This window comes from Balaenoptera acutorostrata, chromosome 1, assembly GCF_949987535.1.
Source record: "Balaenoptera acutorostrata chromosome 1, mBalAcu1.1, whole genome shotgun sequence".
NCBI classification, from domain to species: domain Eukaryota; kingdom Metazoa; phylum Chordata; class Mammalia; order Artiodactyla; family Balaenopteridae; genus Balaenoptera; species Balaenoptera acutorostrata.
Genome location: NC_080064.1, coordinates 134,162,432 through 134,189,165, shown reverse-complemented (window position 1 = coordinate 134,189,165; position 26,734 = coordinate 134,162,432). Strand labels below are relative to the sequence as shown.

Below are 26,734 nucleotides of genomic sequence, written 5' to 3'. Positions count from 1 at the left end.
ATCAGTGAAGGTCACACTCTTCACAGCCTATTGAGCATCACAAATTAGACCTGGAAGCAAAGCTGATTTTATTTTCAAACAGAAAGATTATAGTATCAAACTGCTTACAGCACTGAGAAAAATAGGCTGGAATATAAGACTGATATTTGGTGTTTATAAATTGTAAATCAAAAGAATGTCAAGGCAAAAGTGAAGATAAAGTAGAAAAGAACAATGTCATTAATCAAGGCCTTATTCCCATTTTATAATTACTAATTAATTATAAGCCTTTATTTGTGTCAACAGAACGTATAAGAAAATCACAATGAGTTTCAGTGTTCACTTTTCTACATTTGAGGTTGGTTTAAGGTCAATTAATATTTTCAATTACTTATAATTGAGGGAAAGTGTTATTCAGGGATTAATGATTATTTTAAAAAATAGAAATATAAGCAGAATACTGATTAATGAAATTACTGTTTTCCTTTTACCACAGATGTCAGTTTTGTTTAACCTTAAACTATAAAATACATAGCTATATCTGTATACTGTTTACAGATGGATAATATCATTATCTTCCATTTAAGTAATGCTTTAAAGTTTTTCAAAGCATTCTCACTCACACTATCTTCCACATATATTATCTCCTAGGATTCTGGCATGAAGAGGCCAGTGAGGGAGCCAGGGCAAGTACTGTTTACATTTCACACATGCAGGAAGGGACGCTAAGAGAGGTTTATACAACTTGCAAGGTAAAGCACTGATTAAGATTTTGTGACTTTTATTTCAGTGATTTTTTTACTTTATATCATGTTGCTTCTCACTATATTATGTTGATAGCTGAAATGTCATTATCCAGCTTACTTTATAGGATTCTCTTGATGAGGCTGGTTGAACTGAGCCCTCCATCAACGGACCAGTCTAAAGGGGCAAGAATCTTCCCACACTTCACATATGGTTTGATTACCTCTGTCCTAAGAGAACAATCTACTATCTGGGTATGAAAAACTTGATTAGAAAACACTATGCCATTATGTTACTCTGTCAAAGAGCCATGTTTCACACCTCTCCAAGTAAAAAGAAACTTCAAAAAAGTCCCAAATAAAATAATCCTAATAATGCATGCTCTCGTTAAACTTGGATACCTTTTATCTGTTTCTTCATTGAGGTGAAGAATGTTGCCTGGATTCCTTCCATTTAAAAACCTGAAGTCAGATCTGTGGCTGAACTCCAGATCTGATTTTAGCCTTGGGGAAGCAAAGAGGACAAAAACTCAAAAGCTCAACTTTCTGGATGGCATGGATGATTCAATGAGCTCTTTTCTGTTTCTGAGTCTGTTGGCCAGGAGACCTGGATATGATAGGGCTTCAGTTCCTCAGGCGGGATAGAATCTGGGGCATTGCTCATAAGGTCGTGGCCCTGGAAAGACTTGGGGAAGGCTATGACATCTCTGATGCTTGGCGCTCCAGTGACAAGGCACGTCAGTCTGTCTAACCCTGTAAAATACGAAGTTAATAGATGAGAATGTAACCTAAGGTTGGGGGTGACTTAATTTTTCTATAAAGGTTGTAGAAAACTTTTAAGTAAGAACCTTTAATAAGTTGCAGCTAAGCATAGTTCCCTGCCTTTTTAGAGAACTTTTGTTTGTTTGAGAGGTTTTTTTTATCTCATTCCAGAAAAGTGCTCAGGACTAATAGTCACACGCTACTGGGATTAATAGTCACAGCAATTAATGAGTCCTGAGCAAGGGCTTACTGAAGGTTGAACAAAATTAGGTGCTGTGCAGGGGACTTCAAAAACACAGAAGGAAGTCCCTACTGTTGAGAGCGTGCAATCTAGGTAAGCTACCTAGAACTTCTCACACTCTTCCTTGTTTGATAAAACAAGCAGTGTGAGCAACCAAGGCCATCAGAAAGGCACTGGCTCTCATTAGTTATCTACTGCATACATAGTAGTGTATATATGTCAATCCCAGTCTCCCAATTCATCCCGCCCTCCCCTTCCCCCCTTGGTATCCATACGTTTGTTCTCTACGTCTATGTCTCTATTTCTGCCTTGCAAATAAGTTCATCTGTATCATTTTTCTAGTTTCCACATATAAGAACCTACTGTACAGCACAGGGAACTCTACTCAATGCTCTGTGGTAATCTAAATAGAAAGGAAATCCAAAAAAGAGATATATGTATATACATAGCTGATTCACTTTGCTATATAGCAGAAACAAACACAACATTGTAAAGCAACTATACTCCAATAAAAGTTAATTAAAAAAAAAAAAAGAAAGGCACTGGCATATTCCTACTTTCGCACAAGCTGAATACTGTGGAGCAGTACTTTTCACACTCTTATGAATTTGTCTGTGAGCCTCCAGGGATTTGAGCAATATTGACTTAAGACTCTGTAGTTTCATTCTATTAAAAAATCTTTCAAATGCAAATTATCAGTTAAGTTTTATCTTTATAAATGGTTAAATATATTTTTAAAGTATATCATCAGGGAATTCCCTGGTGGTCCAGTGGTTAGGACTCGGTGCTTTCACTGCTGAGGGCCCGGGTTCAATCCCTGGTTGGGGAACTAAGATCCTACAAGCCACACGGTGCGGCCAAAAAAATCATCAAAATGAAAAACACCAAATTAAATTCTTTAGAACCCTTGGGCTCACCCCCTGCCCTCTTTACTCCTCCACTCCCCCTAACCCCACCCTCACCCCACCCTCTTCCCCATAAGCTGAGCGTCCAAATTTGACACTTAGAGCTACAGAATGAAATTTAGCTTGTAAAAGGACAGATTGTTTACCTATGGCAATTCCTCCATGAGGGGGCGCCCCATAATCTAAAGCCTGGAGCAGATGGGAGAGCAATTTCACGTCTTCCTGAAATTCAAAAGATAATTCAATTTAAATACACACTGAGGGTCCACTAGGTGCCACACAGTACAATTGGTTGCTAAAGGGAAAATAAAAGTTGAGTTAAAAAAGTACCTTAAGGGGGGCTTCCCCGGTGGCACAGTGGTTGAGAGTCTGCCTGCCAATGCAGGGGACACGGGTTCGAGCCCTGGTCTGGGAAGATCCCACATGCCGCAGAGCAACTAGGCCCGTGAGCCACAATTACTGAGCCTGCACGTCTGGAGCCTGTGCTCCGCAACAAGAGAGGCCGTGATAATGAGAGGCCCGCGCACCGCGATGAAGAGTGGCCCCCGCTTGCCGCAACTAGAGAAAGCCCTCGCACAGAAACGAAGACCCAACACAGCCATTAAAAAAAAAAAAAGTACCTTAAGAGGTTTACAGTTTAGCAAGAGAATATGACAAGTCACAGATACTACAACATGCAGGGAAATGCCTGGGGCTCAGTAAATGCAGCTATTATTATGCTGGTAATGCAGACAGGGTAAGACCAATTAAGGACATGGAGATGTGGCCTCAGAAAGGTAGGATGAAAGAAGGAACCGGATCTGTCAGAGGGACCAAGAGGAGAGAACGTTATTAGAAGGGCAACAATGCAGATGCTGCCAGAAGGTAGGATGGCTTGTGGGCCAACAACAGACCGCTGGATTTGGTGACCGTGCAAGTTACTTTTGTGAGGCAATGCCTGTAGAAATGTTGAAAATGTGTCTGAAGTGGTTCCCTAACCAGTCTACAGATCACAATCAAGTGGCAAGCTTTTAAGGAACAAATGCCCAAGCCTCACGTCTAGAGCTTTTTATTTAATTGGTCTGGTAAGGAGCAGTGAGTGTTTTTTTTTTTGTTTTTAATGCTTTTCAGGTGATTCTGTTCTAATGTGCAGAAGGGCTGAGAAACACTGGTGGGTAGGGAAGAAGTGGAAGCAATGTATTCTCACTGACATTTTGAGAAGCTTGAAAGGAATGAAAAAAATAGGCTGGGAAACATTAGGGGCTTTGGCTTAAGAGGAGAAAAGTTAAGGGAGTTTGCAATGTTTTTAAAGCTAAAGGGGGAGTTTGGTGTTGAGTTCTCCAATCCTATTCTTAGAAATAAAGTTCCTGGGACTTCCCTGGTGGCACAGGGATTAAGAATCCACCTGCCAATGCAGGGGACATGGGTTTGATCCCTGGTCTGGGAAGATCCCACATGCCGCGGAGCAACTAAGCCCGTGCGCCACAACTACTGAGCCTGCGCTCTAGAGCCTGCAAGTCACAAATACTGAGCCCGTGAGCCACAACTACTGAAGCCTGCACGCCTAGAGTCGTGCTCCGCAACAAGAGAAGCCACCGCAATGAGAAGCCCACGCACAGCAACGAAGACCCAACGCAGCCGAAAATAAATAAATAAAATAAATAAATTTATATTAAAAAAAAAAAGAAAGAAAATTCCTCTATCCTACCTCACCCCTGTTAGTTAATCCCACAAAATGATCTTTTAGGATCAGACTCTTGGACATTTGCCTTCCTAAAATCTATCCTAGCCTCCTAAAGAGTCATCAACAAACTGCAGATTCTTAGGCTTGCATCTATAGAGACTCTTCTTTTGAAAATTCTGATTAACCCACTCTCTGTCATTAAAATCTACCCCCACCTCAAATACTAAGTGACATAAAATCCTTTCAAACCTTTCTCTCTTTCTCTAGCATTATCAACATTTTCAGTCATTTCAGACTGCATCCTTTTTTGAGCAGTGCAGTGGTTAGGAGTTTAGGAGCTTGGGTTCAAGAACCAACCTGCCTGGATTCGAATCCTGGCTCTGCTTGCTTCTGTGCTGTGTGACTTTGGGCAAATTAATTCATCTGCCTCAGTTTCTTATCTTTAAAATGAGTAGAATAAAGGTCTTAATTTAAAAAGTAACTGTGAGGGACTTCCCTGGTGGCACAGGGATTAAGAATCCACCTGCCAATGCAGGGGACATGGGTTTGAGCCCTGGTCTGGGAAGATCCCACATGCCGCGGAGCAACTAAGCCCATGTGCCACAACTACTGAGCCTGTGCTCTAGAGCTCGTGAACCACAACTACTGAGCCTGTGCTCTAGAGCCCACGAGCCACAACTACTGAGCCCACGTGCCACAACTACTGAAGCCCACATGCCTAGAGCCCGTGCTCTGCAACAAGAGAAGCCACCGCAATGAGAAGTCCGTGCACCGCAGCGAAAAGGAGCCCCCGCTCACCACAACTAGAGAAAGCCCACGTGCAGCAACGAAGACCCAATGCAGCCAAAAATAAATTAAAAACAAAAAAAGTAACTGTGAGGATTAAATGTATCCATGTGTATAAGGTACCTAGTGCCTGGCATATAGTAGTCACTAAAAAATACATATTATTATTTATTTTTCAAAGTCTAACACTAAAGGTAGAGAAATAAGCTGATACTATTCTATATCTAGTGAATCCTCCATTCATAACAAATTTTAACAAAACAGACAAATATTACAGTTTTTTAAAAAGGCCAAGTTAGAAGATGTTACCTTTAGTACTGTTGCCAGGATGTAATGCTGTAGCTCTGCATCATGAATTCGGATAGAACCACCTCCTATCTCACTGCCATTTAAAACCAAGTCATAGTGTTGGCTACGGACCTAGAAGATTCAAAGAGCCTTTGTTAGAGAAAATCTCTGGTTTTCTGTTCTGTATGTTGAAGACCCTGTAGCTACTTAGAGACAATGGCTCAAACCCAGCAATTTCTTCTGGGGCTTCCAGAACTGGGTCAGACTATGAAACCTGAAGTTCTTTGCCTTGTTTCCGTATTTCCTTTTAATTTGGAAGTATAGATATGTTACCTTTTGGGGCTCAGTGTAAAGGAGGTGGATGTCACTGGGGTGGGGAGCAGTAAATGGGTGATGGGCTGCCTCCAGCTCTTCGGGATTTTCCTCCTTGGGAAAGAAGAGGGGGAAATCCACAACCCAAAGGAAAGAGAACAGAGCTGGGTCACGAAGCACCACTCCTCTTGCTTCTAGAAGGTCAGCACACTCCAGTCGTAATTTTCCCAACAAAGAGCACTGCAAACAGAAGATACAAACGTTGAGCTAACTGCTGTGACAGAGTAGGCAGAAAATGACACAACATGGATTCTAAAGCCAGGCCTTTCTCTGAGAAAGGATTAGCCAATTTACAGATGAGGTGCTCTTAGCCTCTCAGGAGAGAAAAATCTGAGGATGATCTGACTGCGACATGGTTGAGAATCGTCAGACTCAGCCGACTTGGTGAGTATCTGCTAACACAGTGACTGAGAACACAGGTATCAGAGCTTGATTAACCTGGGTCTCTATCTCACTTTGGCTACTGACTAACTTCTCTGCACCTTTTTCCATAGTAAAATGGAGATAGAAATATCTACTCCAAAGACTGTTGTGAAGATCAAGTCAGATAAGCTCTGTAATACGAACCAGCTATTATGATTATTATTTCCTTACTGTTCCTGAAGGGTTGTGGTGAGGATCTGATGAGAGCCTGGAACACACTTAATGTTCAATAATGTTGGCTGTTATTAGACAGACAGTATGGATTAGAGGTTACATTAAGAATGTGACTTCTGGAACTGGACTTCGTGGGTTAGAAACCTGGCTCCTCTCCTCTACCTCCTCGCTGTGTGAGTGTGAACAAATTCTCAACCTCTGTGCCTCAGTTTTCTTATCTTTTAAGATGGTAACAGTATCAATACTTCTCTCAATAGGGTTGGCATGAGGATTAAGTTAGTTAATATACACCAAGTACTTGAAACAGTTGTGGGCAGACAGAGAGTGCTAACTGTGATAAGTGCTAACGATGACAGGCAGGGCATCCCTGAGAAAGGGCAATTAGTCAGAACAGGAGACATGCCTGGAGACATGTACAGGGTGTCACTCTGTAGCCTATTCTATCTGACACTTAGATATCCGCAAAGGGCACCTTCACCGTGACATATTCAGAATGCTAATGTTATTCCTCACAAATCTGCTTTCTAGCTTTCTCTCAAGGAAGTCCCAATAGGAATTAGAGTGATGCCTTTCTGGGAAGAGAACAGGAGCAGTTTTAGTTCATGCCAGGGTAAAGTTTAATTTGCAGCAGGATTTTTAATACAAAATCCCAAATTCTTTTTTAAGAAATGCATTGACAATAAAATTTGTAATTAACTGGTGCATCCCCCAGCAAATTTAACAGTACTGGCTCATGGCTGGTATTAAAAACTAATGTTGATAAATGAATGAATTAAAAAAAAAAAAAGACTGTAGGGAATTCCCTGGCAGTCCAGTGGTTAGGACTCCATGCTTCACTTATGAGGGCCCAGGTTCGATCCCTGGTCGGGGAACTAAAATCCCACAAGCTGCATGGCGTGGCCAAAAAAAAAAAAAAAGAGGGCTGTAATATCAAGAAAAGTTGTAATTACGTAGCTTTCCTCACTCTACTATTGCAGGGAAAGGTACGGACAGTGGATTATATTTAGCTTTGTAGCTGAACTCTGAAACTTTTCCTTTGGAAGATATAATGATAAATAAGCACAGTGCAAATATAAATTAGAAGAATGAACTTGATAAAGTACTAATCAGACACTATAAGGATATCATACTATAGTGTAAGGATGAATTTTTATTTATTTATTTATTTTGGGCTGCGCCCCATGGCTTGCGGGATCTTAGTTCCCCAACCAGGGACTGAACCCGGGCCCCGGCAGTGAACGTGCCGAGTCCTAACCACTGGACTGCCAGGGAATTCCCAAGGATGAATTTTTATCATGTTTGATCTTTACAGTATATTTTCAATATTCATGTTTGAGTTTTATACCACACTTTGTATATTTTATAATGATCTCTAAAGTTAAAATCCATTGTTCCATACGTCTCCTGAAGAATGGTGATTTAGCCAGGGCATGGCAGCCTGCACCACCTCCCAGCTGCTGCTCCTGAGGAAAAAGGGTACTGCCTCAACCAAGTAGAGCCAGGGGTGTCTGCCAGCCCAGCAGCCCTCCAGCCGTCTGATCTGTCCCTCCACATTTTCAGGAATGCATTATGTACAAAAGTTTGGGACAACCAACTTTTCTTAATCTGTAAAACTTCAAAACTGAAAATATTTTTTCACAGTTGTACAATGAATACCAATAGCTCTCTACCTAAGTGGCTTTCCTAGAGCCAGATCTAATCGCTGTGAGCAATGCCAATGTAGGCTGTTAGCTGATGAAAAAAACTCTAGTTTTTATACAGTGCATTTTATTACAGTGCCAAAAGACATAAAAACTCATGCAGAGCAGCTCCAATTTATGAAATTAACAGTCAATTTCAAATATGTACTATACACACAGGAGAAGAGAGGCATCATTCAGCATCAACAGCACAGATGCCAGGAGGTAATGTTGCTTACTGCTTTCTTATGCTCTCCGGCAGTTAGTAGGACCACATCCTCCTCTTGGGTCTCCAACAGTCTGATTAGTCCCAAGCCTTGCTCCTCCATTATGAACTTAGCAACTGGAGAATTCCAGTTGTTACTGGTTTTCAAGAATATAGGTAAGACTTCCTGTGACAAAGAAAAAGACTTATACATTTTTCAAAAAGCGGGGTTGATTTATTTTTCCTGGAGTACAAAGATTTCTTGTTTCCAAAAGAAAATGAACCTACATGCGATTATCTCTATTCCCTCCCTGAAGCCCTTCAAAATGATACTAAAGGAATCTAAAAATTAATCTCACCAAAATGAAAAAAAAAAAGAAAAGGAATGAAGGGTGGGAAGGGATATAAGAGCGAAGAGATTTCTGAAAATTTTTGGCAGGTTGCAGGCGAGTGGAATAGGAATGACCAAAGAAGCAAGATGCAGGAAGCTCTGGCCTAGAGAACAATGGAGCAGCTTCAGCACAGGAAGGAACTGATCTTACCCTGCCAAATCCTAGAGGTGCAGGGCTCTTAAGAAGAGCCCTGGGGTGATAGCCAACTGTGTTGTTGCTCACCCAAAACTAAACCTAACCATTTACAAAACCTAACCATTTCTAAACCTAACCATTTACAAAAGCCCCTTTAAACAGCTTTTTAAAAGGCTCATATTCTTAAATATGTACAATTAACAATCACATCACTACACATTGAAGAAGCTACAGCATTAAAAAAAAAGAAAAAAAGACCCAGATAAACAGAAAAAAAATGACCCTAGAGGAAAGAGATAATTTAGGGACCAAAAAACTTGAATCCTCAAAGATATTAAAAAAGGTATTTTATCAATAAGACCAGAATAAAATGTAATGAAAATAAGCAAGAAAGAGCTAGTGGGAAATAAAAATATGATTGCTTAAAAAAAAAATTCAACAGAAGAGTTGAAGAAATCTCACAGAAAGAATAAAAAAGACAGATTTTCCACAGATGAAAGACATGAGCCTTCACATTCAAAGGGCCCTTCAAGTGTGCAACACACTGAATGAAAAATGACTCAAAGTTATACAGACTGTGAAATTTCAGAGCATCAGGAATCAGGAGGCTGAAAGCTTCCAAAGGGAAAAAAAAATTAGGTTTACTATAAAAGAATACATTCATACAAACATCAGACTTCTTATCAGTAACAGTAGGTATAAAAAAAATAAAGCAATGCCTCCAATGAGCTAAGGCTCATTGTCACATGCAGCTATTTAAATTTAAAGTAAAATGAAATAAAATAAAAAATTCAGTTCCTCAGGTATATATTTGCCACATATCAAGCATTCAATAGCCACACTGGCTGGTGGCTACCGTAGTGGACAATGCAGATATGAAACAGTTCCATCACTGCAGAAAGTCTACCAGACAGCACTGTTCTAAAGGGATATGACTACCAATTCAGAATTTTATACCAAGCCAAATTATTAATCAAGTGTGAGGTTTTGAACACAAAGACATTTTTAGACATATAAGGATTCAGAAAGTTTCTCTTTCACATGCTGTCTTAGGAAGTTACTTGAGGATATAATCCCGCACTAGTAAGAAAGAGGAAGATCTGGGATCCAGGAAAAGAGTAGCTTCAACTCAGAAGAGGAATGAAGAAAATGTCCAGAAAGACAGCTGTGAAGAGGTACAGAGTAATTAGGTAAGGCCTGTGTATGTGAGGCTTACCTCTCATTGCAGGAGGTACGATGCAAGGTTTAAAACGGGTAAGTAGGGGCTTCCCTGGTGGCGCAGTGGTTAAGAATCTGCCTGCTTGTGCAGGGGACACAGGTTTGAGCCCTGGTCCAGGAAGATCCCACATGCCTCAGAGCAACTAAGCCCGTGCGCCACAACTACTGAGCCCACGAGCCACAACTACTGAGCCTGTGCTCTAGAGCCCGCGAGCCACAACTACTGAACCCGCGAGCCACAACTACTGAGGCCCGCAGGCCTAGAGCCCATGCTCCACAACAAGAGAAGCCACTGCAATGAGAAGCCCACACACTGCAAGGAAGAGCAGCCCCCGCTCACCACAACTAGAGAAAGCCTGTGCGCAGCAACAAAAACCCAACACAGCCAAAAAAAAAAAAAAAAAAAAGGCATTCTGATAAAAACAGAGGTACTCTGGTATGGGACTGGAATAGAGTGAGCTAGAGTAAACACTTATTGTATTGAACTATTAATCCTTCTTTACTATTTTTTTTTTAAACCATGTACATGCAGCATATTGCTAAAAATAAACATTAAAGACAATTCAAGGCAAATCAAGTTAAAACATATTAATACATTTTAAAAATATAAAAATTCAGGAAATTAGGAAAGTAAAGAAGAAAAGAGGAGAAGAAAGAGAAGAAGAAGAAAATGTAATAATAGTCTCATCAACTAAAGGCTGCCAAAGTTAACTCTCAGGCTTATTTCGTGTTCCTGTGGTTCCTAAATACAGGTTTCAAACACTAGTAAAATAAAAACAGAGAAAATTGGGAGATATAGGGTTGACAATTTTGAATTTTATCAAAGGCATAAAACAAACCCCAAATATCTACTATTACCATCATTTCATAAAAGAAAACACATTTCTATAGCAAAAAATGAGAAGTATAGTCCTTTAAATTCATTTAACTTTATGAAAAGCTTTTTATACCCCTGGCTTTTCTTATTTTGCCTTGACCCATTTTGGAAACCATTATCCTTATCTTTCTTTTTTCTTGAAAAATCCCTTTGAACTTGATGTATGAGACTTGTGATGTGTGGTAGTAGAGGTGAGTAGTCCATTTCCTTTTTTTTTTCTCTCTTTTTTTAAAAAAATTGCAGTATAGTTGATTTACAATATTGTGTTAGTTTCAGGTGTACAGCAAAGTGATTCGGTTATTCATATATATATATTTATTTTTTGATTCTTTTCCGTTATAGGTTATTACAAGATACTGACTGTAGTTCCCTGGGCTATACAGTAAATCACTGTTGCTTATCTATTTTATACATGGTACTGTGCATTTGTTAATGCCAAACTCCTAATTTATCCCTCCCCCACTTCCCCTTTGGTAACCATGTTTGTTTTCTATGTCTGTGAGTCTGTTTTTTGGTAAATAAGTTCATTTGTATTGTTTATTAGATTCCACATATAAGTAATATATTTGTCTTTCTCTGACTTACTTCACTTAGTATGATAATCTCTAGCTCCACCCATGTTGCTGCAAATGGCATTATTTTGTTGTTCTTTTATGGCTGAGTAATATTCCATTGTGTGTGTGTACACACACACACACACACACACACACCCCACATCTTTATCCATTCATCTGTTGATGGATACTTAGGTTGCTTCCATATCTTGGTTATTGTAAATAGTGCTGCTATGAACACTGGGATGCATGTATCTTTTCAAACTAGAGGTTTGCTCTTTTCTGGATATATGCCAGGAGTGTGATTGCTGGATCATATGGTAACTTTATTTTTAGTTTTTTAAGGAGCCTCCATACTGTTCTCCATAGTGGCTGTATCAATTTACATTCCCACCAACAGTGTAGGAGGGTTCCCTTTTCTCCACACCCTCTCCAGCATTTATCATTTGTAGACTTTTTGATGATGGCATTGTAGTTTTGGTTTGCAATAATTAATAATTAATGATGTTGAACATCTTTTCATGCGCCTATTGGCCATCTGTGTGTCTTCCTTGGAGAAATGTCTATTTAGGTCTTCTGCCCATTTTTTGACTGGGTTGTTTGGTTTTTTGATATTGAGTTGTATGAGATGTTTGTAATTTTGGAAATAAAGCCCTTGTTGGTCACATCATTTGCAAATATTTTCTCCCAGTCCATAGGTTGTCTTCTTGTTTTGTTTATGGTTTCCTTTGCTGTGCAAAAGCTTATAAGTTTGATTAGGTCCCATTGTTTATTTTTGCTTTTATTTCTTTTGCCTTGCGAGACTGATCTAACAAAGTATTACTATGATTTATGTCAGAGAATGTTTTGCATATGTTCTCTTCTAGGAGTTTTATGGTGTCATGTCTTATATTTTAAATCTTTGAGCCATTTTGAGTTTATTTTTGTGTATGGTGTGAGGGTGTGTTCTAACTTCATTGATTTACATGTGGCTGTCCAGCTTTCCCAACACCACTTACTGAAGAGACTGTCTGAGTAGCCCATTTTCAATCCACAAATACAGTGTTTATACATGGTTATGATCAGTGAATATATAGTTCTGTATTCTCCTTTTCCTACAAATCATTATAACCTGAACATTTTTCCTACATTACAAACTTTTAGTTAAGAGACAAAATTTTTAAAAGGAACTTTAATATTTAATCCTTTAATTCTACCTTAACTTATTTAATCACTCCCATATGGTTTCATTTTATTCCTGTAAATGATACTGTGCATAAGTGTCCTCATATCTAAGATCCTTTCTTTAAAGTATAGAAAATTATTGACTCAAAGAGTCATATTTTAAAATATGACTATTTTTAAAGTTAGTGATTCCAAAATGGCTGAGGTAATTTATACTTCCAGTGACAGTGTAAGAATGCCCGTTCCCTGCTCCTCCGCCGTATTTTAGTGCTACTGTTCACCAAGCCAAGAACACAAAGTGTATCTGTCAAAGGAAAGGTATATTCATAATTCTAAAAAGGGTATGGGAAGAACAATGAATACTGGCTTTCTTTCATACCTGCCATGCTTTCATTTAAACCTTGGGCACATGGGGCTCTATTTAATTTTCCCAACTGCATTTAAGTACCACTGTTTATTTTAAAAGGCTATGGTTGAACTTTCACATTCTGATTAATGGTGAATTCAACTAAGTTGAAGTTTTGGAGTTATACCCAGGGGTAAGATTAACTTTAAAAATAAAAAGAAGAAAAGTAGAATGATCTGAAATAACAAGCCCCTCAAAACTAATGATAGCATAAGAGCTCAAGCAATTAACAGTTAAAAATATAGAATCCCTAAAAGAAAGGAAAAAACCTGCTCCTTACCTGATTAAAATGGTCAGCTGCAAATTTTCTAATGGACTCAATGTCTTTCCTTTTTAAGTATTTCTGATGAAAGAAAGTCAAAGTAAACTCATCAATATGACACTTAGCTTCACAAACATGTTTATGAAATGAAATGGGAAACAAATATATTTTGTGTTTTTCCATCACAATAATAAGATTCAATAAAGATTTAATTTCTGTTGTCAAATGACAAAATTTTAAGGCTTGTTACAGGGTGTATTTTTTTCCAATTATGCAGGTCTTATTGGAAATAGCTGTGAATGTATTCCACAGAAGACTGTGTATCTATAATATGTTCAAAATGAATCTTTGCAACTGAATTGTGAAGGATCAATAAAATCAATAAGAGGATTCAGAATTTGATTATTTCAAGTTTCTTAAAATTCTTTATATCTTTTCTAAATTACCTCAATGTGTTTCTAAGTGAGACATTATGGCTATCATCATCACTAATATTCATGGAGCACTTAATTAGGTATGGGAGATATAAAAAAGGTGAAAACATGGTTCATGGCCCTGCAGTCCTTATAATCTACTTGGGAAAGAATTGGACATACTCCAATTGGGGTAAATAATAATAACAAGCAATATATGTTATACCAAGCTTACCCAAACACATTCAATATGTCTGGACTAGAATACAGACACCAAATTACTTTCACTGAACATATGAAGTGAAAAAAAAAGTAATGAGACTGAATTCTTATCCCCATTTTAAATATGCTAATAGGCTTATGTATCCAACTGAATAGCCTTTCAAAATAGTAATCTTATTCAAAATACTTTTAGAACTCTTCTTAAATTATTTTCAAAGCAGGTGTACTAACTACAGAAAATAGACATGCCCCATTGCTTAAGAGTCCATGCTTACCCAACCCAACCCAACCATTCTTTCTTTCTCCTACCCTCATTCCCCTTCCTTTTGCTTTTCATAGCTCCACCTCCTTTCTCTTCCCATTATTAATGCAATAGACCCCAGAGCATCAGAAGACCAAGAACCAACACGCAAGGGCTATGCTGGAGCTGATATGGGGCTGGGAGCTGTTGGACAAACTGAGGCTGGAGACAGAATAGGAATACTATTTTATACTCATCACTGGTGGAGATAAACTCAAATGAAGGAGAACTTTACAGCATTATTTAAAAGGAAAAATAAAAGCTCTAGATCTCGAGAGTGTAAACTCATATTCATAAAGTTTTATCATTTTCTACTTATAGTTTTAGAGACACCATTAGACTTTATATGAAAAAATGCATTTTTATTTAAAGAGAATTTTTCTTTCTAAAGTTTAAATTTACCAATGTTGAACATATTTACTTCCCAAATGTACATTTTAGAGAAAATACAGAATTGTGCTCCACTTACTTCTCCTTCAGGGATACATATGGCTTTGATGGTTCCTTGGGGTTTACTAAGCGCATCCTGAAGAAATCCAACCTTTGTGTTTCTGAACATATCACTGATATCTACAATCTGGAAAATGGATAACAGGAAAAGGTAATTAAACGTGAAGTAATGTTTATCTCAAAACCTTTTTTAAAAAAGTAAATTTATTTAGTTATTTTTGGCTGCATTTGGCTCTTTGTTGCTGCGCGTGGGCTTTCTCTAGTTGCGGCGAGCGGGGGCTACTCTTCATTGTGGTGCATGGGCTTCTCATTGCGGTGGCCTCTCTTGTTGTGGCCCACGGGCTCTAGAGTGCTGGCTCAGTAGTTGTGGCTCGTGGGCTCCTGAGTGCAGGCTCAGTAGCTGTGGTGCACAGGCTTAGTTGCTCCGAGGCATGTGGGATCTTCCCAGACCAGGGATCGAACCCGTGTCCCCTGCATTGGCAGGTGGATTCCCAACCACTGTGCCACCAGGGAAGTCCCTCAAAACCTTTTACAAACAATATTTTAAAGAGGAAAGTAGATCTTGTTAATGTTTATAGAGCGCATTCATAGAGTGTTTACCATGGGCTGGGCACCATGACGAGTGTTAATGTACTAATTATTCATTAGTAATAACTCATTTCATCTGCACAACAAGAGTATGAGGTAGGCCCTCTTATTATCCCCATTTAATAGATGAGAAAACCAAGGCACAGAGAAAGAAATGACTTGCCCAAGATAACACAGCCAGTAAGTGGCAGAGCCAGAATTTAACTTAAGCAGTCTGACTTAAGAACCACCATTTCATATTACAAAAGAAGAAACAAGGAGTAGTCAAGCTGGCTGCTGTAAATAGGCAGTTATGACTTTTTTGTGTGCTATGTTTTTTTCATTCTGAGAATTGAGCACTGCCTATTCGTGGACCAAGCAGAACTCAGTTTCTAAGGAATCTGCACTGAGAACTGAGATATAGAAATGTCACCAGCATTACAGTGATGAAGGCCTGTTGCTGTCTAAGAGCAAATAACAAGAGGCCTGCTAAGGAAAACTGCTCTGTGTAAGTTCTACTGTTACCCTTAGTTAAATATGTGTAGACCTTAACAATATGAATAAACATTTCCATATGTTTGAGCTCTTTATAGACCAGGCAAAAAGAATAAATAACTCTTAATCATTTGCCTTCCAAGTACCATTTTAGCTTAAGAAAAATTCAAGAGGAAAGAACAGGTTTTTTTTTTTGTTTTTTGTTTTTCCTTTCAAGTTACCATTCGTATCCATGTAACTAATAACTTTCCAGTAATAAAAACATTATAGCAAGAACCTTGCTCTTGGAAATGAATCTTGGAACACAGTAGATAGAGAAAAGGTACTGTAATGCTAACATGCTATTATTCTCTCCTGCTGTAGCTGGGTAACAACAAAAGTAACATGCTAAGGTAACAACAAAAAATATGATATAACAGTGTGTGTAACTGGTTGTAAACATCAAAGTCGTTCAAAAGACTATAGGACTATTTGGGGGCAGAGTCTTGGAAAAGTGAAGAAAAGTACCTTCATCCCAAAGCGAGTGTCAGGTTTATCAGTTCCATAGCTGGCCAACGCCTCAGCAAAAGTCATAGAAGGAAAAGGAACCACCACAGGATCTTTGTCACTGGGCCATGAATACTGGAGCAAACCCTCAATTAGACTCTGGATGCCAGTCTGTTCTACAAAGGACATCTCTATGTCAATCTGAAACCAAAGCAACATATGGAAACTAACTTGAAGAGCCACAATATTAGTATATACATACATATTTATATATTTCTCGTTTCAAATTACCATTGGATTCTGTTCTTAATACAAGGGGAAGCAGGTTAAATATTACTGTACATCTAGTGCTTTACATACATCAAACTGTTAGTTCCCACAACTATCTCATGGCTTAAGGCTCAGAGAGGCTAAGTGACTTGCCTGAGTATGTACGGTTACATTACATTTGATCTTAGGTCTGTCCAACTCCAAATCTTATGGTTTTTGTGCTGATTACTGATTTCTGTGCCATACTAATTAATATGATATCATACAGAAACTAAATCATAATAGCTTTGATGACGTTGACCAGATAAATAGATTAAGTATCAACACACAGAATTGTCTGTTTTAGTGCACAAGAGATTTTTTAAAGAACTTTGTCACATCATGACCATTAAAACACTGTAGGAATCTGTCATTCCTTAGTTTATGACCATATTCTTTATAAATGGATCAAAAATTAAATAACTAATGCCTCAACTGCAGGTTAGTTTAATTAAATATCTGATAGATAAAATGTAATGAGAAGTATATATAATTTCTGTCCTGGTTTTGACATTCTTGGCTGTAGCAAGGCTGAATCAGTAAGAGATGAGTGAATATAACTTAGTACCTGAGTAAATTCGGGCTGTCTGTCTGGTCTTGATCCTTCATCTCGATAACATCGGGCAACTTGAAAATATCTACAATTGGAAAATAGTGTTAATTGAGTCAGGATTCTAGAAACACACACACACTTTCCCCCAAAAGTTCCTGGCAATGCAGGGTACGAAATAATAATGATACTAAAAGGGCATAAGAAATTTTAAAATTCTTTATGATACTCTAATCTAATCAGATACATAGTTGACCCATGAGAAGTTAACTGCTCAATATATTCTTACAAATATACAATGGCACCTTTGGATATTCATACATTAGACTGACATGCAAGGCAGTCCATGCTTCTTTATACACACTCTTTTGCTTCAGCCAAATTGAAATACTCACTGCTCCATGAATACACTTGAGCTTTCCTGTGCTATGCCATTCCAACTCTCATCTTCATCTGCTGAAACGCAGCTCTGTCCCAGAAGGCCTAGTTCCCAAAGTTTTTCGTGATATTTCCCAAAACAATATAATTTCAAACCTCTTAATACAACTAATTTGCAACACTCAACATACTTATTTTTGGTTTACATCACAGTTGATTTTAATATCCTATTTTGTCTTACTAGATTCATTAGCTCCTTGAGAGCAAAACCTATTCTTTTTTGTTTTTAACCCCCTACCCCATCTACTAGCATAGAGCTTTGTACACGATGGTCACCCAATAAATCTTTACATAATGACTACACATTTTTAGGGTATTTTACAAGTATTTTCCAAACTCTCATACATTTTCAAACCTTCTTTTAAGAGATTAGACAACTTTGTGTTTCCTTTTCCCCTTTCTTCCCCCTCTTTTCCTTTTCTGACCAGTACTATCATAAAGAAAGCTCACCTGTCTAAACCACCAACCATCAGAAGCTGCTTAAACTGCTGAGGACTCTGAGGGAGAGAATAAAACTTTCCAGGTTCCCTGGATGGTATTACAAACTCTTTTGCACCCTTTGAATGAGAGAGAGGGAGAGCAGAGATATTATTAAAAAGCAAATTCAAGATCTGGTAGAAGTCAATACTTCAGTTCATCAATGAAATCAACTAAAGAGCAAAGTTCCCACAATGACAGATCATTTCTTGCTCATCCTTTAGTCCCCAAAAGGCTTGCACATAGTAGGCTTTAAATATTTGTATACAGCAAGTATTAAATGTATGCTTGTTGAAATGAATGCCCAATTCTGTTACTAGCTAAAAAGGATTTTGTGCATCAATTCCTAGTCAAGTAATTCCTAACTGCTTTTCTAAATTTAAACTATAATTTTATAAGTCCATAGACTGTATAAATACCAGTGTTTGAAAATGTCAGTTCTTAATGAACAATGGATTTATTTTTTTATTTTTATTTTTTTTTTAAATTTTATTTATTTATTTATTTATGGCTGTGTTGGGTCTTCGTTTCTGTGTGAGGGCTTTCTCTGGTTGTGGCAAGTGGGGGCCACTCTTCATCGCGGTGCGCGGGCCTCTCACTATCGTGGCCTCTCCCGTTGCGGAGCACAGGCTCCAGACACGCAGGCTCAGCAATTGTGGCTCACGGGCTTAGTCGCTCCGCGGCATGTGGGATCTTCCCAGACCAGGGCTCGAACCCGTGTCCCCTGCATCGGCAGGCAGATTCTCAACCACTGCGCCACCAGGGAAGCCCAACAATGGATTTATTTTTAATGAACCAATTCATTATTGATTTGTAGCTATAAACCTCAATGGAAAGAAAATGATGTAGGATTAAAGGATTCTGACTAAAAGTACTGACCCATATAATTTTCTCAACTCTTAAAATACCTAGTTAGTCTGAACATCCTAAGGCAGTAAAATAAATAAAAGAAATAGAACTAAGGGAATATAAAAGCAAAGTGGTCCAGTTTCATAATTAACAGGACATTATTAGTAGGCTGATTTAAGGAATATACATACCCCTGGAGTCCTTTTAAATAATGTTGGTGTTTCTATATCCACAAACCCTAAAAAGAGAGAAATATCAGAATTTAAAAGATGGGAATTTACCAAATATGATGTCTACAATACAGTCCAACAAATCTGAGGCTACCCTTTAATTAGGAATTTTGACTGAAATAAGCTACGAAGCATATTGATTCTGGTTTCTACAAACCCAAGAGGGAAGCTGAAGATTTTCATAAAATTCTATTCTGTTCATAAAGTTGGTAATTTTGTAATGTAATAATTCTGTTTGATAGATTCTTGTGTACTGAACTGTTCTGGTTTTTCTTGTGTTCTGCTAGTGTAGCAAAAATAACACAAATACAGTAGGAAAAAACCCAGGACTGACTGAAGAGTCTAGTTTCATTCACATGACATTTCTGAGCTCCCAACAAATGATGTACAAGCATGATAAATAACTAGGAAAACTTACAGATAACAACCAAAGGGCTGGTCCACCTTCAACAGTGATGGTAAATACTTAGACAGCATTAACAGGCACTATCACCTTTAAAAGGCTGTATTTATGACCCACTAGGGAACTAAATTATGTTTTATGTTACTAAATTATGTTCTAGGATAAAACACATGGAAATTACTGTTTCTTCCCTTACCATGTAGATTACAGAGATATTCCCGCATTTTCATGACCATCTGGGACCTCAGTCGCAGGTTATACTGCATTTGGACACCACGCAAATCTAAGTAGCGATACCGCAAACGAAGAGCTTCTGTTTTCTAAACAAATTTAAAGATTTTTATGTTTAACTATTTTTCAAATATTAAAAAGATATTAACTTTAGATACAGATTGTGAATTTTCAAGAACTGTAGCTCTATCTTTAGCTTCCACCATTTGTGCACACACACCACCATCCTTAATTCCTATGACTTCTAGGCTTGTTATTAGCATAGATTTTACATTTTTCAGTGAACCACACTTCACTGACTGAAATTTGCCTACCTTACTAAACATTTATTCATTCTTTTTTTTCCGCCTTTTTTCTTTTTGACCACGTGGCTTGCAGGGCCTCAGTTCCCCGACCAGGGATTGAACCCGGGCCATGGCCATGAAAGCGTGGAATCCTAACCACTAGGCCACCAGGCCACCAGGGGACTCCCTACCCATTCATTTTTAAGCCTGGAGTTTAATCCTGAAAAAAAAAATGTAAAGATTTCAAAGATCATTAGAAAATATATACCAGGGCCAAAAACAGCCACGACTTTATGACCTGGATGGGACGACAAGTTTAAGAAATGCAAGCGAACAGCAGACGAATCTCTACAGCTGTACTAGTAGGAACACAGTGATAAGGTCTGCTTATTTTCAAGGCTGGAATTCTCTGCATCCCTCCTGTGCTGACAACCTTTTTTAAAAAGTCCTTTCCCCTGGAATAGTTTATTTCTTTGATACTAGAAATAGAAATAGAAGAACTACCTGTCATTTCTCTTTCTAAAAGCTTAGAGCTGGTGGAAAACTGCATATTTCCTTTTTTTCCCCCACAACAAGGTCAACTCTGTAATTATACTGCTTTTTCTAATTAAAATATTAAGTACTGGGAACTCAATTGTAAGACTAAGTGGCCATGCAATTTAAAAAATCCTTTATAGATTAGTTTATAAATTAGGTATATATAAGTCTACAACTGTAGACAATTGTGACAAAGCTGAAAATTAGCTGGGCTTACATATCCAGTGCTGTCTAGCTTCCTCAAAGAACATCCTAGGGCTTCCCTGGTGGCGCAGTGGTTGAGAGTCTGCCTGCTAATGCAGGGGACACGGGTTCGAGCCCTGGTCTGGGAAGATCCCACATGCCACGGAGCAGCTGGGCCCGTGAGCCACAATTGCTGAGCCTGCGCGTCTGGAGCCTGTGCCCCGCGACGGGAGGGGCCGCGATAGAGAAAGGCCCGCGCACCGCGATGAAGAGCGGTCCCCGCACCGCGATGAAGAGTGGCCCCCGCTTGCCGCAACTGGAGAAAGCCCTCGCACGAACCGAAGACCCAACACAGCCAAAAATAAATAAATAAATAAATAAATAAAATAAGAAAATCCTTTAAAAAAAAAAAAAAAAAAAAAAAAAGAACATCCTAAATTACAGTAATCATATTTATATGCCTTATAAACATTTTATCACTGTTAGAGGCTTAAACTTAATATATGCAGGATCTCCTACGCCACGTGGCCATTTCTAAGGTAAACGTAAATTTCCTCTCAAAATGTAAAACCATAGCAACAAAAAAAATGGAACAAAATAACACCTAAGTCTTAAAGACAACCTTGTTTCCAGCTGTCTGAAAAAACATTCTAGGTGTTCAGGAGCTGCAACAGCTTAATGAACTGTTGATATTTAAGAACAGTTCACCAGGAAATTGTAAAACTAAGAGAATAATTCATGATATAGCTATAATAACATGCTTAATTTTGTAGAAGTTAAACTTTTTCTTTAAAAAACTCTGAAGACGGGCTTCCCTGGTGGCGCAGTGGTTGAGAATCTGCCTGCTAATGCAGGGGACACGGGTTCGAGCCCTGGTCTGGGAAGATCCCACATGCCAAGGAGCAACTGGGCCCGTGAGCCACAACTACTGAGCCTGCGCATCTGGAGCTTGTGCTCCGCAACAAGAGAGGCCGCGATAGTGAGAGGCCCGCGCACCGCGATGAAGAGTGGCCCCCGCTTGCCGCAACTAGAGAAAGCCCTCGCACAGAAACGAAGACCCAACACAGCCAAAAATAAATAAATAAATAAATAAATAATAAAAATAAAGGAATTCCTTAAAAAAAAAAAAAAAACTCTGAAGACACTTTACTGGTTATCGACATTTTCTAGATCCGCTATTTTATTAGTAACAGAGGATGGCACCTTCACAAAGTCCTTAATTTCAAAGGGCAGCTTCTTGCAGGAATTCAGAAGTTTAGCTGTTTTAACTTTGATTTCAATCTCACCTGTTGGCATTTTCTTAAAGAGAGAGAGAGAGAAAAGACCTATTTTAAGAATCACTCATCAGGACATGTACACAATGAATATTTATAAAACACAAGCATTTATTTACATATGTAAACCACGGGGTGCTTATAGTGTATAGTCTAAAACATAAATGTCTGTGTACGACTTTGACATTCTTATGTATATCTGTGGCTGATGAGCTCATTACCAAATGTCTTAACATGCATATTTACATAAGTGTTTATGTTTGCAGTGAAGATTTTAAAATCTGTAGGTTCATTTGTAGAACCTGCAGAGCTTTAGTGCTGGATATCTAATAGATACTCAGTCGCCGTTGCCTGAATGTGTTGACAGACAGTGCACATGTACACAGGCAAAATTTAAATAGACAGTTTCTAAATTACTAACTGGATTCTCTTGTCCTGGAGGTCGGGAAATTACTGTCCCGGACACTTGCACCACAGATTCCATGGGCGCTTCACATAAAATCTTCTTCACAGAAGCAGCCGACTACAGAATAAGAGGGGAAAATAGTTCCAACAAATAAATGAACTTAAAGGACTCTGCAGCAACTGTAGCTTATGGCTTAGAAAAATGTTAATACTCATAACTTAACTGCAATAAATACTGGGGCTTCTCTTAATGACTTTATTAAAGAATTTGGTAAACTGCATCCCCATTTTGACTCCGTATAATACAGCAAGTGAAACTATTAAGAATTAAAAATTTTTTTCCTTAAAGGAGAATAAGGAGAAGAATGTTTAATGCAAACAATTCCCACATACTTTAAAGGCAACTGTCTCCAGGGTTAGCCTTAGGGGCAGTTAAATCCAAGAGCAATAATGGAGTCCAAAGTGAAGGAGTTCTCCTGGGTTAGCTATGCTCATCTCTGCATCCTGATCCCTGAAAGATAATCCATGGCTCTTTACTTACTTCAAACATTAAAAGCTGAGTAAATCTTATTTTTCTCAGGTGTACAAACATTTGTAAATATTACCAAAATAGAAACCAATGATGTTCAGCAAGCATGATGAGAGTTCTTTATTTTATCTAAATTTAATGGTAATTATTTTTTGAGCAGGTAGTACCTTCACATGGCTCAAATTCAAAGGGTATAAACAGATCTACAGTGAAAAGTCTCTCTCCAGCTCCTTAGTTCCCCTCCCCAAAGATACCCAATGTTATGTGTCCTCCCAGGGACAGTTCATAACATACACACACATACACAAGCCCTTTTTAGTACAGATAATATCACTCTACATGCTCTTCTGTATCTAACAATATACCTTGGATTTTTTCCCATATTAGTACATAATAAGCTTCTTCAGTCTTTTCCATAGCTGTAAGGATGTACATTATTTTTTACACCAGTCTCTTACTGGGTAACATCTAGATTGTTCTTTCGATTAAAAATATTTCAGCAGTGAATAACCTTGTATTTGTGTCATTTTGCATCTATGTAAGTCTACGTGTAAGATAACTTTAAGATCATTGACTACAAGTGGAATGAATGGTTCAAAGGATATATGCATTTATAATTTTGATATTGCCAAATTGCCATCCATAGAGCTAGTGCCAAGTTATACTCCCTCCAGGAACGTATGAGCACTTGTTTTCCCAAACACAGTGTGTTGTCAATCCAGTGCATAAAAAATAACAATTCTGTGTAGCTTTAATTCATATTTCTCTGCCTATGAGTGAAGTTGGGCATATTTTCATATGTCTACAGACATATAGAAAAATAGCCATTTATATATTTTTTCTATAAATTTTATGTTCATATTCTGCACTTATCATTCTAGTGGGTCACTGGTATTTTTTTAAAAAAATTTTAATTGATTTGTAGTAGCCTTTTAGATATTAGAGAAATTAGCCCTTTGTCTGTGACATGAATTGCACATATTTTTTCGCAGTTTGTCATTTGTCTTAATGTGGCTTATGGTAGTTTTAATTTTCATTAACAATAAACTTCTTAATTTGAAATCTCAAACATACTTATCCAACATGCTTCATTTATTCTAACCACAGCATCAAAGAGGCTTGGAGATAACAGGAGGAACCTTCTATTACCTCATCCTGAGGAATGATAACTTGAACAAGCCCATGGAAATCTCTTAGGACCAGGAAGATGTTTTGCCTGATTAATGAAGAAAGTGAACATATTAGGATAAAATCTTTGAGACCAAAATTTAAGCAGGCAAAACAAATTAAACAAATAAAAAACCCATGCAATTTCACATGTTGCTTTTTTATAATAAATAATATAGATTCATAGTTATATTTGTGTAATTATCTTGTAGCTTATTAATGAAAAAACTTTTTCGTTTACAATTTCAACTTTTAGTAGCTGTATGTAGAGCTTACTAATGCTATCCAGATGGCTTATTAATGAAAAGGCAGATTTTAAAACTTAAAAAATTTTATTGGCTTAAGTCTTTATAAGAAATTTGAGTTAAAATTGGAAACTTTCCATATATTAAAATCCAAAGGTAATATTTTAGCATATTAGAGGCATCTGATTGGTCATTTTTTAAAATACGGCAATATAAAATCTTTTATTTTCCTAAAAATAATATGTAATCTAAAATTTTCTAAAAGAGGTCCAGTACTAACTTAATACCTCTATAAGCCATCAAAAGGTCCCCCAAACCCCAATATTTTAGCATTCAACTGACATTTCACATACAGTTCTTAGTACCAAGAAGAGGTACAGAAAGCCTCCTCAGATTTTCCTTCAGGAGATAAAAGTCACCAAATGTATGGGTCAAATATCCACCCATTGGGGACATATTCTTTAGGAAAATCACTCAGTCTATGTATTTTGGATCTCTTCATTGTGAATTAATGTTCCATTCAGGTATGTTCTGGAATATAGAGATGAACAATAACAATAATATGTCCTCTAACATTAAGGAATCATTGTTCATGTTTTTAGGCTTTTTCTCTACCTAAATTTAGCAAAAACTATGCTTTTTTATGCTATGGAAGCTTACCAGCTTACCCAATTACTGGTCCTAGGAACTCTTCAATCTTAGTAAACCTAGGGACATTTCTGTCCCTTGGTGGATCACACTTATTATACCCTTCAACAGATGTTACTGGTACTTACTGAGAGTGACACTATTTGAGTCTTTCAAAACAAAAACAAAACTGAAAATTCAATGACTTCTGAGACTCCTACAGGAGTTGCAAAGCTTTTATTCTTCTGACTGGTTAGAAATTAATAGCAGTTTGAAATTGCCTTAGGAAAACCACCATCATGCATACTTAAACCACCTGCCTCTATCTACCTTCGGTACTGAATCCATCCACACAAGGTGACTTCTTGGCCTAAGTAAGAAGAACGCAACTCTCCACACGTGTTGGTCCGGGCAACAAAGCTACTGAGTTCTTAAAGAAATGAAAAAAAGTAAGATTAAAAATATATCATTTGCACATTGTTTGAGAATAGACTCTAAAATCATACCATCTTTGGTATTTCATGTCAATGGATGAAATTTATAAAGTTGAAGAATGTAATCAATCACTATTAAATTCACCTGCAAATGTGTCAAAAGCCATGTGAATAACTGTCTTAATTTAAATTTTTGCCTTGTGTTAAGAATCTAAATATTTTTGATCACCCAGCATCTGCATTGACCTAAGACGCACTGTTCTTAATAGTGCACATTTCTTCCCCAAATGAAATAGGATCTTGGGAATTTCATAAATTTGATGGTGCAGTAACTGGTTTTAGTATGAATCTAGAGTGAAATAGTCACTTGTACATTTGAAAACCCTATTCAAAATATTCTCAAGTATGAAAGAATTTTTTAGGCTTCTTATTCACAGCATGAGCTTAATGAATAGCCTATTCACGTGGTTACTTTTCTGCTCTTTTTAAATTCCAGGGAGAAAACTACATTATAAGAAATGAAGAGGGTGAATGATGTGCTTCTACACATAAAGCTATCCAGTCGAGACTAGGGGAAAAATGGAATAAGCACTCTTGCTGCAGAGAAAAGGAGGAAGGGCTGTTCAGAGGACAAACCTCTTCACTACATTCACCTGGAATTCTCCTCTGTGAACTCAGTACCAGACTTCGGGAGAAAGAACCCCAGATCAGCTGTGTGGTCCTTCTAGTGGGTCTGGATAAACCCCTGAACAGCCGACTTAACCAACAGAACATGTTAGAGCCGCAGGATGGCGAGACGCTCAGGAATCTCACGCTGCACGTGTTGGATGGCGGTCAAAAGTCAGTTTTGGAAATACACACAAATCCCTTAAAATGTTAGTAGTTCCCACTCTCTTATATTTAAGCCCTTGTCCGCTGAACATTCAAGAGCTCGTGTCGGCAAACTAGATAAATCTGCAAAGTCTTTGGGGCCTTTGGGGAAGTTGGGTAGGGGAAAGAACTTTTAAAATCTTTGTCCCCTCTTAACGCATCCGTTTCACTTCTATTAACAAACAAAGCTTCGGCCTGAAGTGACAAGCGTACGATTCCATACAGCAGCCAAGGCGGGACACCGCGGCCACGCAGAGGCAGCACGGGGCCGGTCAGCAGGCGCACGCCCTTCCCATCCTTCCACGCTTCCCAGAAGGTTCCCGCGGGCAGAACTGGAAAACAGGGAGGAAAATCAGCCCCGCGTTTCAAATCTCCCAAACCTGGTGGCCGACCTCGGGTCTTCAGAAGGAGGAATGCAAGCAAATCCAGAATGTTTCTAGGGCCCGAAACCACACACAGATCGCCGCTGGGAGCCAAGCGCTCCTTAACCCACCCCACGAACAACCAAGATTACGGTGGAAGGAGTCAAC

The 26,734-nt window shown here is 38.2% G+C and overlaps 1 protein-coding gene across 5 annotated transcripts; it reads right to left on the bottom strand.

Annotated features, from left to right (window-relative positions):
- Nucleotides 1-49: 49 nt before the first annotated feature.
- On the bottom strand, nt 50-26,711 carry DARS2 (aspartyl-tRNA synthetase 2, mitochondrial). Of its 5 annotated transcripts, XM_057527189.1 has the most exons (18): nt 26,585-26,711; nt 25,231-25,330; nt 24,011-24,077; nt 22,726-22,843; nt 22,349-22,450; nt 21,857-21,952; nt 19,615-19,738; nt 18,977-19,023; nt 17,910-18,016; nt 17,040-17,109; nt 16,184-16,363; nt 14,634-14,741; nt 13,247-13,309; nt 8,255-8,407; nt 5,701-5,919; nt 5,389-5,499; nt 2,777-2,852; nt 50-1,475 (listed from the first exon to the last, which is right to left on the bottom strand). In XM_057527189.1, the coding sequence occupies exons 5-18, from the start codon at nt 22,409-22,411 to the stop codon at nt 1,261-1,263; spliced, it is 1,632 nt and encodes a 543-aa protein (XP_057383172.1). In that variant the 5' UTR covers nt 22,412-22,450; nt 22,726-22,843; nt 24,011-24,077; nt 25,231-25,330; nt 26,585-26,711; the 3' UTR covers nt 50-1,260. The 5 variants fall into 5 exon arrangements, with proteins under 5 accessions (XP_057383172.1, XP_007165407.2, XP_007165405.2 ...); XM_007165345.2 differs by lacking the exon at nt 22,726-22,843; XM_007165343.2 differs by lacking the exon at nt 22,726-22,843 and having other exon boundaries at nt 25,988-26,709.
- Nucleotides 26,712-26,734: the final 23 nt, after the last annotated feature.